The following is a 15,108-nucleotide window of genomic DNA, read 5'->3' on the forward strand; positions in this document are numbered from 1 at the left end:
ATGTCATGTGGAAACAACAATCCTGCAACACATACCGGTTAAGAAACATGTTGATCACCAACTCAATGACTTTGAAAGAATCTAGGACAGAGAACATGGAGTTCCTTCCTATTATTCTTTCAAAATTGGCCTGGAAAAACATCTATCAGGAGACCACAAGGCACAAGGGGAGGTAAATGTAAATTCCCATAGAAAGGAGGTGTCATTCACTGCCGCCGTTTTTCCTTTTTCTCCTTTGTACATATAGTGTTCGTATTTGTTGATGACATGCATTATTGTGTAAATTATTTATGCCATGTTGATTAATTGAATACATAGGACCACAATGGAAACAAGTCCCCATAGGACTTTTTTTTTTAATATAATTTTAGTATCTTACCTTAATATCTTACTGTACCACGTGCTGTTTACATTTCTGACTAATAAAGTATTCAATCAATCAATCAATCAATCAATCAATCAATCAATCAATCAATCCTCTTTCTAAAGTCAGCAACAGAACCATCTGAGCCGTCGAGTGCAGAAAATGTACAACAATATGTACATGCATGTATGCAAACGTTAATGAAATAATCACTTTTTAGGGGTGCTGGGTTGAAAAACGATCATAGAGAAAAATAATAGAATTCTGTGCACTCGCATGAACGTCGTTTTGAGCCTGGGCTCTTATCTCCATATTTTTACTTTTTGCGTGTTTTTGCGTAAATGAATGCTCTACTTGATCACACTACAGCGTCGCACAAAAGTATCCAAAATAGCATGTTTTGAGCTTGTCGATCAAAAATAGCAGATCGACAAGCTCGTTTTGAGCTTGTCGATCTGCTATTTTTGCTATTTTTGAATTTGACTCCAGTTTTGGACATATGAGGTTTCCACCCGACAGAGACAATCATGAGTGTGCGCGGGTTCTATAGACCAACCAGATCAGAACGTTGGAATGTTTGTAAACAAACAAGTATTTCCAGGGAATGTCTATGGACATTTTCACAATATAACATAAAGTGTCCAGAACATTAGCTATGTCTAGTTTCTCAACCTGTGGATATTTATAACAAAATAATGTATTTCTAATAGTCAATAACAATATGGTAAGTGTCCTGTTCTTCCAGAAATAAGGTTACTGAATAATACTGCTCCAATGCGACGCTGCCGATGTTCTAACCCGGATATACATGTTTGGTTGTAGCGATGTCATGATGATTCGACTTATTTTTATAATTTTTCTCTACATACATATATGTATATTAGGAATGCACAAAACTTTGGCTGATATCTAATAACCTTATTAAATGACATGGTCAAATCAATTAATACCGATACCAATATTGCAATACAAGTTTCCAGTGATAATGGACGACGATCAGACAGCCTACATAGGAGAGAGGTGGAGAACAGTGATGCCAGAGCAACCCAACTCTCAACATCGACAAGACCACAGAGCCGACGTGGACTACAGGAAGGCAGAGAGCACACTCCCATCTACATACCTACAAGCAAGGACCTCTTCCTTGCTTCCTTCACAGGTGTTGCCAATGATACTAATGAAGGCTCTGTCCCATTTAGTGGAGCACAGTGGTTCTCAAACTGTTTTAATTTCAAGGACCCCCATAACTCTGAGAGTGTACAAATGGAACCAAATGGACCATTATGGGTCCATTTGGTTCCATTTGTACACTCTCAGAGTTACACACCCGTAAGGGACCATTTGAACCTCCTCAAGGAGCCATGAGGGTCCCTGGACCACATTGACTCTGTTTGACCAGAATGGAACAGAGCCTTCATTAGTATCATTAACAAGTGAATGAAGTAAATCAGAGGCCCAATTTCTTTACTAGAGTTCGGGCCGCTACGTGTCCCTCACACCTACGTCGCACCGCCAATCCGAAGTCATAATGTTGGGGACTTTGTCAGAGTACCCGTCGTACCCGTCTGTCTGTGTCCCTTTTGCGCCCATGTATGGAGATCTCTGTATGTGTCTGTCTACCTGTGTCTCTTATGCCCATATATGCAGGGGTGCACATAACTGGTGCGCATGCGCACCCAAAATAAATAATGCGCGGCACATCAGACGACGTGAGGCGCTTTTGCGTACCAACAGCTGGGACAGGAATTTCCAATCTTTTATTGTTTAGCAAAAATAAAAAATAAAAGCCTGGAGATCAAGGCTAGGAATTTACTTCCTGAAGCCACACTCACACAATCACGCTAAAGCACGCGTCGGCCCCATGTACAGCCATTAGGCGCAGGGGGAGAGGACGCATGCGAGTGTTGTGTGAGTGTTGCCTCGCATCCTGACACAGACACGCTGCGACTCGCAGCACGCTGCATGCAGCAGCTGTGTTAAATGCACTCGTCACCGATGATTAACGCACCGTGATGGTGCAAAATATGCCGTGAACGTGAAAGGGAATTTAGAAGCAGGGCGCTACAACATTGAATTTTTTTCTCGAGCATCATCCCCCCCCCTCCCCCCCCCCGTTGAAAAAAGTTATGCGCACCCCTGCGTATATGGATATTTCAGTCCGTCCATCTCCATTTTATGCCCATATATGGAGATCCCTGATGTCATTAGTATAAATGCCCATGCCCATTTATGCAGTCGGATCTGTGGCTCTGGACAACCGGATCTCCCATATATGCCTATACAGTATATGGGCATACTGTATCAGGTTTGTTTTGGGTTATGTCTGAGTCATAGTGACTTAGTGACATGCCTATATATGGGCGTATTGGGTTTGTCTATGGTTATGTCAGATTAATTGAATACATAGGACCACAATGGAAACAAGTCCCAAGGACTTTTTTGTGTTATCCTTTTAGCCTTAATGTGTGACTGTACCATGTGCTGTTTTACACTTCTGACTAATAAGGTATAGACAGGAGTGAGTCAAAAAAAAACAAAAAAACACTGGGAGCAAAAACAGGAACACAGTAGAGCAGGAATGCACTCATAAATACTAGGAATAACTGGCCAGAAGCATTACCGCACGGAGACTGTGAAAACGACCTAGCAGCACGAGGTGAGAAGACCTGGGCTTTTATACTGTGGAGGTTGATGGGAAGATGGCCGTCAGGTGAGTGAGACGAGATGCCCAGAGACAGGTGCGCCAATGTGGAAAGCCAGGAACCTAGCCTACGCCCACACATAGATGCACACAGGACACTGGCAGGGATGGTGACAGAGATGACTGACAATAGTAGTGACAGTCATAGATGACTGAGAGCTAGTGGTGGAAAAAGTACTAAAATTCTTAACTTAAGTAAAAGTATCAATACTGCAATATAGAAATACTCTGTTACAAATAAAAGTCCAGAATTAAACAAGATTTTTTTGTTTTTGTCGCATTCCCGAGCCAATAATTTGATGACCGGCGGAAAGATGCTCATGTCTCCGGTAGGAGACTCAAAGTTGACACTTTGAGTCTCTTACCGGAGCCGCCACCAGTCATCAAATTATTGGCTTAGGAATGGGACAAGAAATTGGAAATACTCAAGTAAAGAACAAATACCTCAAAATTGTACTTGTGTACAGTATTCAAGTATTTAAGAGATCATAGACTAGCCACATGATGTTCAAGATCCACAGGACAGTCACACAGTTATTATACCTTGTCTTATTTTGTATTTAAAAAAAACAAAAGTTTTAAAACATAAAGCAATAAACAGCTAAGATAATCCATAGAACATCTATTTTATGACCACCATGACATTAAAACAAATACAAAAGTGTCATACTAATAACAATACTTGACAATTTTGTTTGAGTGGACAAGTAACATACCATTAACTACACTACAGTAATGAACAGGCATATTTGTAAACCATTTGCAGTTCTAATAATAATCACATCAATCACATCATGTAAAAAAATAATTTTATTTGTTTTTATTTGAAATCAGCAACTTAGGGCAGTGGTTCTAAAAGTGGGGTCTGGGGACCCCAAGGATCCTTGAAGGGGTTACAGGGGGTAACCTGAGCAAAATGATTGTTAGTTAGGAATGAAATGGCCACTTCCAGGTTTGTAACTCTGAAACTTTCAGAAATTTTAACTCTAGGACTTAAATCAAGATTCTGACCTCACTGTGTATACATACTAGACACAGAGGAGAAAAAAAGAGTATAACACAACCTTTCAGTGTACAGAAAGTACTCTTAGTACAAGATCAGGTTGTGCCTTTTCTTAAACACAAATTATCTTGTTTGATAATACCCCTTAACTACAAGCAAAGTTCTAAGATTTTAAGCATGCCACTAACTTCAGACGGTATGTATTTCCATGTTATATATGAACATAGGAGAAAAAAAAGGTTTCTTACCACAAATTCCTTTATTTCGATTTTTTTTTCTGGGGGAAGGTGGGGGAGGGTCATATGTTTTGAAAATTGAAGCGGCTTTCCGCACCGTATTTCAGAAACCATAAGTGTTTAGTTGATTTTTCAATGCGTTTCAATGCTTTTCTAAATAATTACCGGCTCAAAAATCCAGCTTGTCTCAGGGCGGGTGTGGTGAAGGAGGCAGCGGTATGGCACGAGGACACGATCATGACTTGGTCGTCAAGTGTCGACTAGTGACGATTTTATGGATCATCTGGTAGGTGCCAGAGTTTTGAGTGTTGATTTTCGGGTCACCCCCCTGCCCATCTTCGTAGACGAAGAAAAACCTGGTACAGACATGGTCAGCGTTGGGAGCCACCCAAATATCTCCATGCTTGTGCAAGTCAGGAGAAGTGACCACCTCACATAAGGCAATGCACTTCAGATTACTACTACGCAAGAACCTTTTCCCATTCGTCTGTGCTGTACCTTCGTCCTTCGAAGTAGCTTTTTCTTGCCTATTATTGTAAATCCCTGAGTAGTTAAAGGATATGGTTGACAAGGGGCTGATATATATCCCAGCCCCATAGGCGGCACCATTCACCTGAAGTTTGGTGTTGGAAGCCACAACCAGTCCGTTCCTCAGAATAGAGTGCCAGTTCTCGATGTGTGATCCATGGAAAGCAAAGGTGCTGCCAAATTCTTGTTTGGCAGCTCTGAAGATGGTTTCTTTTGCGGGCGAACTGCTAAGCAATAGGAACTGATGTGGCGTGTGCATTACCTCCAGTTGTTTGTTTGCTGGAAGTTTGGCGATGTATGACCTGTTACTGGATATCACCCATTGTAGCACTGGGAGAGACAACTTGTCAACCTTGTCCATTTTTTCCTTCATCTCTGAGTGAGGAGTCTGGGTCAATTCTTCGATACGTGGAAGGCTTTCAAGGGATTTTGTCACTCGTTGATAGTCCTTGTTCTTCGGGTCAATAGCCAGTTTCTGTGGATCTTCCGGATCGACCACAGAGGGATATGGGTCAAAAATGACTTCTTTCCTGTGTGATGCCAGTGCAGCCCGAGCCATGGACACCAACAGATCCACGACCTGAGCTCCAGTTGCGATCACATCAGTTACTTTATTCATCACCCCTAGGGTTTGGAAGGCAAAGACGCACAGCTCCCCCTCACACACATAGGGCCTGAGCATTGGTCCGTTTATGAACACATGAGGTTTGTCACAGATCACGCAGGATTCATTCAGAACCGGAATCCTCTGCTCTGCGTACTCTATTGCTTGGACAAGAAAACCTCTGTTTCTGGTTGGCACAGGATTGGACTTGGGGTCGAAGTTGAACTTGCTTGGCGCTGTTGGAGCTGTGAGGCATGGGGCCTTCCCTTCGCTGCTCTCTTGCTCCCACTGCTCGGTGACAAACGTCTGCATGATCTTTTTCAGCTGATGTCCCAGACCAAACCTGTCTTTAAGTTTTGATACTTGGTAAACATCAACCTTCGGGACTGCCCCATTCAGGTATTGCGTCAGTGAGCAGTTAAGCCGTATTGTTACAGGCTCCAGACGGATCACGCCCCACGCCAATGCAGTTTCCTCGTCTAGGAAACGGACGTCAACGAACAGGTCAATGTCCACCTCATCAAATCCACTGTATTCCCTGAGAGATGCTGCGTGGGATCCTTTCAAATCCCTCACTGCTTGCAGGTCTGCCTCCAGCTGCGGATGTTTGAGGATCTCATCAGTAATGTTCTCCTGACTTCCATAATCACTCTCTCCCTCAGAATCTTCAGAGTAAGAGTCATTATCCCCATCAGAATGTTCCTCTGGTGCATTACGGTACTGATTTGTCTCTCCCGCGTCGTTGTTCAGCCTCATCTCTGCTGCAATTCGATGGAAAATGACAGGAATCGGATCACTTGTGATTAAAACGTCGTCAGCATTTTCCGAGTTGGACACATAGGTGTTGTCTGGGTAATCATCAGAGACGTTCACGGAATAAGAAATCCCCTTGGAGCCCTGAGAGAACGTGAATGTGAAGGTGGTGTCGGAGTATCTGAAATTGGTGAAAAGGCTCTCGTTTTCCGCCTTGCACCGTTGAATAACAACATCAACGTCTTTTTGTATTCTCTCTCGCCTTGAACACATCCTTGCGTTAAATAAAATAATAATAAATGTTTAGTGGTTCATTGAACGCTGTTTTCACAGAGGACTGGAAGCAAAACTAAATAACCATCTTATAAATACTCGTGACGTGGGTGTCTTGTCATTCCCGAGGATGTCACGATGAGTCAACCATATGTCCATATATGGAGTAAATTCAAGACACACGCTAGCTTCACAGTCCCTCCTCCTCCTTATCTCAGCCAATCAGGAGCTGATCCGCTCCAGCCGAGCGCACAGCGAGTCTTGCTAGGCTTATCACACACATTTGCATGAAGATAACTTCTGACAATACAATTTATGTTCCTGTGGCCAAACTATAACCTAAAATGGAATATTTCTTTAATAATTCGTGAGAGTGTAAAAATGCATACATTTATATAAATATACAGTTAACAAACAAGAATTTTAAGGCACAACATAATCTCTTCAATCAGACTGTTTTCTATCTAGAGAGGCTTCCTCTTTGATCAAACGGATCCCAAGACCTAATCACTGAGAACCTGTTTTATCTTAACTACTGTAAACATCTTTACCAGGATGTTTATACTTTAAAGGAAAATAGCTCTGTGTTCAAATCTAATGATTAGATACGTTTGTGGCCTACAGTAACTTGCTGCTACGAACATCAGATTTCATCACAGCTGTTGAGTGTTTAACTTTGTCCATTGTCTATCTAATCCTGAGATGTTTGGAGGAATGTGTCTTATTGAAGAAAGCACTTCAATTCAGAGAAACAGTTGCTGGTTAAGTTCCAAGTCAATCACTTCGGATGCTGTTATTCTGAATGAAATGACTGTAAAACCCTATGTATATCAATTTTAGCATATATGACGGTCTGGGAGATACTTCAAGTGGTTTTCAGTTTTAAAATGTAATAATGTATATCTAGTAACTACGGTTTTCAAATAATTGTAGTGGAGTGAAAGTACAATATTTGCCTCTGAGATGTAGTGGAGTAGAAGTAAAAGTATTTAAAATTGGAAGTAAAGCACAAATATCTCAAAATTGTACTTAAAAGGACGACTTCACCACTTTTCAACATGTCTTCATATAAAAGGTCCTCACAAATGCTCATGATTTCCTACTTGGTTTGTGTCTCATAGGAGGGCTGTGGACAGTCCAGAAACCCGTCTACCAGTGACATCATCGTTAGACAGGATTTTTTTTTCCAAAAAGATTACAATTTTTTTATTAAGGCGAGAACAATGGGATCTATTATTGCATTGCAACTTCCCAGGAATACAAAGCCTGCAGTTTCTATTAGCTTGGATTCCCCATCGATGATGTCACTGGTAGACGGGTTTCTGAACTGTACAGCCCTCCTCTGAGACACAGACCAAGTAGAAAAAAATGGTATCATTTTATCATGAGCATTAGTGAGGACCTATTATATGAAGACATGTTGAAAAGTGGTGAAGTCGTCCTTTAAGTACAGTACTTAAGTAAATGTACTTTCCACCACTTGTAGTTACTGTGGGCTGCACAGTCAGGCAACATTATGTTTCTGTAAACTCTGGGTGCGGTGCCTGGTGTGAAGACTATGGATCGGCGGTGAGCCGGTATCATGTACTACGACCTCATATTGCTATGATCATTCTTTAATGCCCATATATGGGCATACAAGGTACAGAGACAGACAGAGAGATCTCCATATATGGGCATAAAAGGGACACAGATAGACGGACGGACGGACGGAACGGGTAAACAGGTATTGCATAACCAGAGGGGCATGCATTCCCAAAGGGCATCGGCCTAGTTTACACCCGTTGGGGAACAATGCCCATTGGGAACAATGCAGCCCCTCTGAATGTGCCACACCCGTGGAACCCGTTGTCGGAGTACCCATTGTACCCATCTCTCTGTGCCCCTTTTATGGCCGTATATGGAGATCTCTTTATCTATCTGGCTGCATGCCTCTGTACCCTTTATGCCCATATATGGAGATCTCTGTATCTGTCTCTGTCCATATATGGAGATCCTTGATGACATCAATATGATGTCATAGTACTACTGACATCAGTCGGTCGGCTGACACAGATATTCCATGCTTTGTTCACGGATCTACTAATATTGAGATCTGATATGTGTGTGTGTGTGTGTGTGTGTGTGTGTGTGTGTGTGTGTGTGTGTGTGTGTGTGTGTATATATGTTACAGGTAAATTGGCATTCCAGGTAAATTGGAAAAGAAGCGCTTGTTTTCACCGCCCCCCAGGCAATTCTGTATAACCAACGCTAGAGGGCAATGCAAGCCAGACATGAGTCCCACACCACACACGCACGCATGCACACGTGCACAAACGAGCACACACACACACACACACACACACCCGCGAACAGCCTTATTCCATGCAGTTGAAGCACAAGGGGGCGAGCCTGAGGGGGCGGGGCTGGCGGGCTATGTTAGTGCAGCGAGTGGCAGTTGGGGCAAACCATAGACGGGGCAAACGCAGTCCCCACAACATCATTTACGATTCTGTGCCTATCGGTATATAACTCGGACGGCGCTTAGTCAACTAGCAGACCATCGGCCGGTCGTCGCGGGCGCTCGTGCCTGGAGGCGCTCGGGCGCGACTTCTCGGCCTCAAGGTCTGCTGAGTCGGCGCGCCTCCGTCATGGTCCAAAACTATACTTTATCGGCGAAAAAAAAAAATAATCCGCGGTTGTTTGAAAAAGTAATGTCCCAAGCGGGAGTCAAACTCAGACTCCCAGTGGTAGTGGATGATTATCGAAGTGCGCCACTGAGGGCGGTATGTATGTATATCCATGTTGTCGTCATCGGCCTCGCATCAAAGCCCCGCCTCACAGCCCCGCGCCTAAAAACAAGCGCTCCCCTTCCAATTTCCCTGGAATGCTAATTTACCTGTGAGATAGATAGATAGATACATAGATAGATAGATAGATAGATAGATAGATAGATAGATAGATAGATAGATAGATAGATAGATAGATAGATACATATGCACGCGCACGGCCACACGCGCACGCACACACACACGGATCCCCATATATGCCCATACTGTATATATGCATGTCGGTTGGATTGGCGCTTCTGGACAACCGCCGACTTCATCGATCGCACTTCATCGGGTCCTCGGCAATACACACGGCAATCAGGTTGATTGGTCAGAGGGTCGGACCGTGCCTCCCTCCAGTTATGCAATAACCATCGTACCCATTGTCAGAGTTTCCTTTGCACCTGTCTGTCTGTCTGTCTGTCTGTGACTTTTATCTAACTATATAAATGGCGAGCAACTTCCGCACCCTGGGTGCGACACCCCACAGCTCTGTTATCGAATAAACAACGCACCGCCAGACCACATGTCGCCAACTGACTCGCCACGGCGCCCGCACTGAATTTACGCCTCGCGTAGGGGACATCTCACTGATCACTACACCTTTTCCACCGCGCAACATAATTAATTCTACTCACCAAATGTCGGACAAAACGGAAGGGGAGGCAGCTTCGTACCGTTTACCGTGCGCACGACCTCATCACCACAACAGCAGGCAGCCGGTGCGGGGGCTTTTTCCTTTTTTTCCAAAAACTTTTTTGGGTCACCATTTTCTCCAGGCACCATTTCTGGTGTAACGCCACCGCCAGCATGCGCTGGCTTGCGCTGCCATTGCACTCTGCCCATCTCCTCCACACCAACACACACGCAGCTCCTTTGCTTCAACCCCCCCCCCCCTTCTTACATACCTCCTTTGTTCCACCCAGGCCGTTACTTTCACTTCACTCATGTCTCGATCACACTATGTCCGTCCTTCACGTGCCATGTTCATCCCAAACACAAAAACAAACAACTCGGGTTGCCAAGTTCAGGTTGCCAGGTCCTCTAAAAACAAGCGCCAGAAACAAGCAACCACCTTCATGAAAAAAAAAAAAACACCAAAGGGCTCCGCCATGTTCCAGGGGGGTCCCCGCGCGTCCCAACACTCCACAGGGGGTCCGTAGACCAGCAGGGGGTCCGCGGGGGTCCCCCTCAAACATCAAAAATATATTTTTTTCAATTATTATTTTTTTTTTTTACTTTTCCACAGTTTTACTCCAGCAATTTAACCGCCATGTTCCAGGGGGGTCCCCGCGCGTCCCAACACTCCACAGGGGGTCCGTAGACCAGCAGGGGGTCCGCGGGGGTCCCCCTCAAACATCAAAAATATATTTTTTTCACATTTTTTTTTTCACACTTTTCCACAGTTTTACTCCAGCAATTTCAGTACCCCAATATACACGCGGCCCACTGGGCCCCGTGCGCGGCTGGGGTTGAGGGGGGCGTAGCCCCCCGAAACTCTAGTGCCCAATAAATGGAGATATCTCTATCCGTCTGTCTGTTTGTGTCCCTTTTATACCCATATATGGAGATCTTTGTAGGTTTCTGTCCTTGTCCCTTTCATTTTCTTCTCTAGACAAAAACTAAAATGAATAAACATAATAATCCAACCCCACCAAACTGAACTTGGGTTTGGTCTTTTCATTAAGACTAGCAGAAAACGTAACTACAGATGCAGTTGTTAACTAGGGCGGCCGGGGATTCCCAAACCTTTCAGCCCAAGACCCAAAAGATAAATGCGGTGTCTTCCCAGGACCCAAACATACACGAATATATTGTTGCTGTCGAGCAGAAACCTCTTATCTCTGTATTTTGACTTTTTATATTTTTTCTTAAATCAACGCGCGTCAAATCTACTTTCTGCTACTTTTGCCGTTTTTTAATTTGAAAAAGTTTTGGACATATGACATTTCCTCATATAGCCAACTTACAAGCTTAAAATGTGATGTGTTCTGAGCTTGTAGATTGGCTATTTAATCTTTGAAAATGTATGGACATTTCTTTTATTTTTTGAACATTTCTGAAAATGTTTTTTTATCTTTTAAAATAACTACTGTATACAGGTCCCCGTCAGGCACTGGCCTACTCGCTAACGATGCAACTTGGGAACTGCTGTGGCGGCCATTTTGTGGTGCCACAGATAGAAAGGCCATTCATTTTCCCGTTAGATTTACGAAAATATTTATATAAATTATTTTAAGCCTGGAACCAAGCCGTCCAGGAAAAAACAGAAAACATTTAATTCTGTGTCAAAACATATTTAAATATTTAATTATATTTTACAATACTTAATAAATATGTTCGTTTTTTAAACTTTTAAAACGTTTTCTTAGCTGTGTATGACAAATGATCTGAATTTTATTCATTTCATTGTTTTTATTATTATTATTTGTAATTATTTTTAAATAATTCAATCAATGTTGCACTTTGAGATTTGGTTCAAATATAAAGTGAGTTACAAATAAAATGAATTATTATTATTATTATTAAATACCCTTTTTACCCACCGAAAAATTACCCATTTTCGGTTTTAAAATGTTTTGACACAGAATCAAATGTTTTATGGTCATGCCTGCTTAGTTTACCGGGGTCCAAACTTTATACTTATTGGTCCTTGTTTCTTTCCCTTTACAGCATACACCAAATGTTGAAAGCTGAAAAAAATGCTGATGATGTTCGCCTATTATGAATGGCCGGAATAAGGGTGTTAGGGTTCATGGGGTTAAAGGCTAAACAGGGTGAGTAACTGATAGGAGGATAGAGTATTCCATTAAGTGGTTAATGCAGAACTGTAACTTCCTGCATTGACATTTTTCATTTAGCTTTTTTTTATCTGGTCATGCAGTCCATTTAGATACACATCTAGACCTTATTATTGATCCTGCAGGGGAATTCAGTTTCAGCTTCACCCAGCTGATGGCTGCTCAGACGGTCATAGTACTCAGGGGGATGTTTTTTGATTCTCTCTTATTCTCTCTTGCCTTGACCACATCCTCACAAAATTAAACAAAACCCCTTCTGGAATGAACTCGTTAGCTTTCTTCCTCCTCTTCCTCCTTCCCTCTCTCCGAAACAATATGCAGTCTTAACGTCTTTTTTATAAGCCAGGTAGGATGGAATGCAATGCTACTGCACTTTCTCTTTCACCTGCATTCTCTTTCATTTACATGCTCCTATTAGTCTGAAGGTAGGCTACACAATTACTTAGCAACTAACTCAGTGGTTCTCCATCTTTTCAGGTTTTCAACCCCCCAAAATAATCATATTTGAACTGGGGACCCTGACAAGCACTTGGAATTTGTAGGAATTGAGGCATTACATTTAGTTTGACATGGTTCCATAGATAAATATTGTGAAAATAGCCGATATACAAGCTCCAAACGTCTCGCGTCACGGGGCGTTGGGTTCAGCTATTGTAGTTCAGCTATGTTCAAAATATTTGCCAGTGTCTTACATTAATTGACGATGTGGCCAATGTTTCACCAGTTTTTATAGTATAGTTTGTTGATTACTTTTGATGCAATATTTTCCACTTTTATTTAGGTATTAAAAGTCCTTAAATTATCACTTTACTGTCATCTGGGGACGCCCCGCAAAATCCCACAGGTTGAGAACCACTGACCTAACTCAGCCGTTTTGGTTTCCGAGCCTGATTTGGTGAAGGGGGCAAGAGACAGCGGTATGGCATGAGGACAACATTCATTCTTTGGTCGCCAGGTGTCTACTGGTGAGCACATTACGGATCTTACCGTAGATGCCAGGGGTAGTTTGCGTGTGGATCATCGGGTCTTTCCCCTTCCCGTCCTCATAAATGCAGAAGAACCTGGTGCAGACATGCTCGGCGTTTGAACAGACCCAAATGTCTCCAAAATGCTTATGCACGGCAGGAGAAGTGATCACTTCGCACACGGCAATGCACTTCAGATTACGACTACGCAAGAAATGCAGTCCTTTTTTCCCTGTCGTCTGTGCTGTAGTTGCGTGCGTCTTATCAGTTTGTTGCATACCATAAGCGCCGATCCCTGAGAAAGAAAAGGGTATGTTTGACGAGGGGCTAAGATATATCCCATTCCCTTCAGAGTTGCCATGCAGCTGGAATTTGGTGTTGGATGCAATGACCAGGCCTCTCCTCAGAATAGAGTGCCAGTTCTCAATGTTTGATCCATGGAAAACAAAGGTGCTGCCGTGGATTTTTCTGGCCTCTCTAAAGGCGTTCTCTTTGGCAGGGGAACTGCAAAGCAGTAGGAACTGATGTGGTGTGTGCATGAAATCCAGTTGTTTGTCTGCTGGCAGTTTGGAAATGTATGACCTGTTACTGGATATCACCCATTGTAGCACTGGGAGAGACAACTTGTCAACCTTGTCCATTTTCTCCTTCATCTCTGCGTGAGGGGTCTCTAGCAATTCTGCAATAGGTGGAAGGTTGTCAATGGCGTTCAGCACTCGTGGATAGTCCTTTTTCGTTGGGTCTAAAGCCAGTCGCAGTGGATCTTCCGGATCGACCACAGAAGGATACGGGTCAAAAATGACATCTCTCCGGTTTGAATCCAGTGCAGCCCGAGCCATGGACAACAACAGATCCACTACCAGAGCTCCAGTTGAGATTACATCGGCTACTTTATTCATCAACCCCAGGGTTTGGAAGGCAAAGATGCACAGCTCCCCCTCACACACATAGGGCCTGAGCATGGGTCCGTTTAGGAACACATGAGGTTCGTCACAGATCACGCAGAATTCGTTCAAAAGAGGAATCCTCTGCTCTGCGTACTCTATTACCTGGACAAGAAAACCTCTGTTATTGGTCGGCACGGATTTGACAGGATCGTACGAGGGTTTGAAGTTGCATTTGACACTGGTAGAGGTGGCGAGCCATGGAGCCTCCCCTTTGTGCTCTTGCTCCCACTGTTCGGTGACAAACGTCTGCATGATCTTTTTCAGCTGAGGTCCCAGACCAAACCTGTCTTTAAGTTTTGATCCTTGGTAAACATCAACCCTCGGGACTGTCCCATGCAGGTATTGCGTCAGTGAGCAGCTAATCCGTATTGTTACAGGCTCCCGACGGATCACGCCCCACGCCAATGCAGTTTCCTCGTCTAGGAAACCAACGTCAACATGCAGATCAATGTCCACCTCATCGACATATTCATTGATAAATACTGGATACTTCAAATCCCTCACCGCCTGGAGGTCAGCCTCCAGCTGCGGATTTCTGTAGACCTCATCGTCAGAATGTTCCTCAGGACGATCTTCGCCAGAGTCATTATCCCCATCAGAATCTCCCGGTACATTATTGCACTGGTACGTCTCTCTCGTGTCATTCTTCAGCTCTGCTGCAATTCGATGGAGAATAACAGGAACCGGATCACTCGTGAGTAAAACATCATCAGCATTGTCCGTGTTCGACACACAGGTGTTGTCCGGATAATCTTCTGAGACGTTCACGAAATAGGAAATCCCTTTGGAGCCCTGGGTGACCGTAAACCTGAAGATTGAGTCGGCGTATCCGAAATCGGAGAAAAGGCTCTCCTTGTCCGCCTTGCACTGTTGAATAGCAACATCGACGTCTTTTTGGATTCTCTCTTGCCTTGAACACATCCTCACAAAATAACAAAAACCCTGCTGGAATGGACTCGTTTTCTTTCTTCCTTTGTCTTATCAAAACCTTATATTGTGGGGCAGACACAGGACCTCAATGTATATTCCTTCACAGGGCTTTTCACCAAGGACTGAAAGCAAAGCGCCGTGACTATCTATTTCACTTGCTTATATACAGTATATGCTGACGTAGTGTGACGTC

General features: G+C 43.5%; 2 protein-coding genes across 2 annotated transcripts; both read right to left on the reverse strand.

Annotated features, from left to right (window-relative positions):
* Window positions 1–4,539: 4,539 nt before the first annotated feature.
* On the reverse strand, window positions 4,540–6,462 carry LOC311045949 (protein mono-ADP-ribosyltransferase PARP8-like; the record flags this gene model as incomplete). Its single annotated transcript, XM_084058021.1, has 1 exon — window positions 4,540–6,462. One exon carries the CDS (start codon window positions 6,460–6,462, stop codon window positions 4,540–4,542), a length of 1,923 nt encoding a protein of 640 aa, XP_083914147.1.
* Window positions 6,463–13,010: 6,548 nt separating this feature from the next.
* Window positions 13,011–14,906, reverse strand: LOC311045950 (protein mono-ADP-ribosyltransferase PARP8-like; the record flags this gene model as incomplete). The annotated part of the gene is made up of 1 exon (XM_084058022.1): window positions 13,011–14,906. The coding sequence occupies one exon, from the start codon at window positions 14,904–14,906 to the stop codon at window positions 13,011–13,013; it is 1,896 nt and encodes a 631-aa protein (XP_083914148.1).
* Window positions 14,907–15,108: the final 202 nt, after the last annotated feature.

This window comes from Gymnoscopelus microlampas (genome assembly GCF_963454915.1).
Source record: "Gymnoscopelus microlampas genome assembly, chromosome: 5".
NCBI classification, from domain to species: Eukaryota; Metazoa; Chordata; class Actinopteri; order Myctophiformes; family Myctophidae; genus Gymnoscopelus; species Gymnoscopelus microlampas.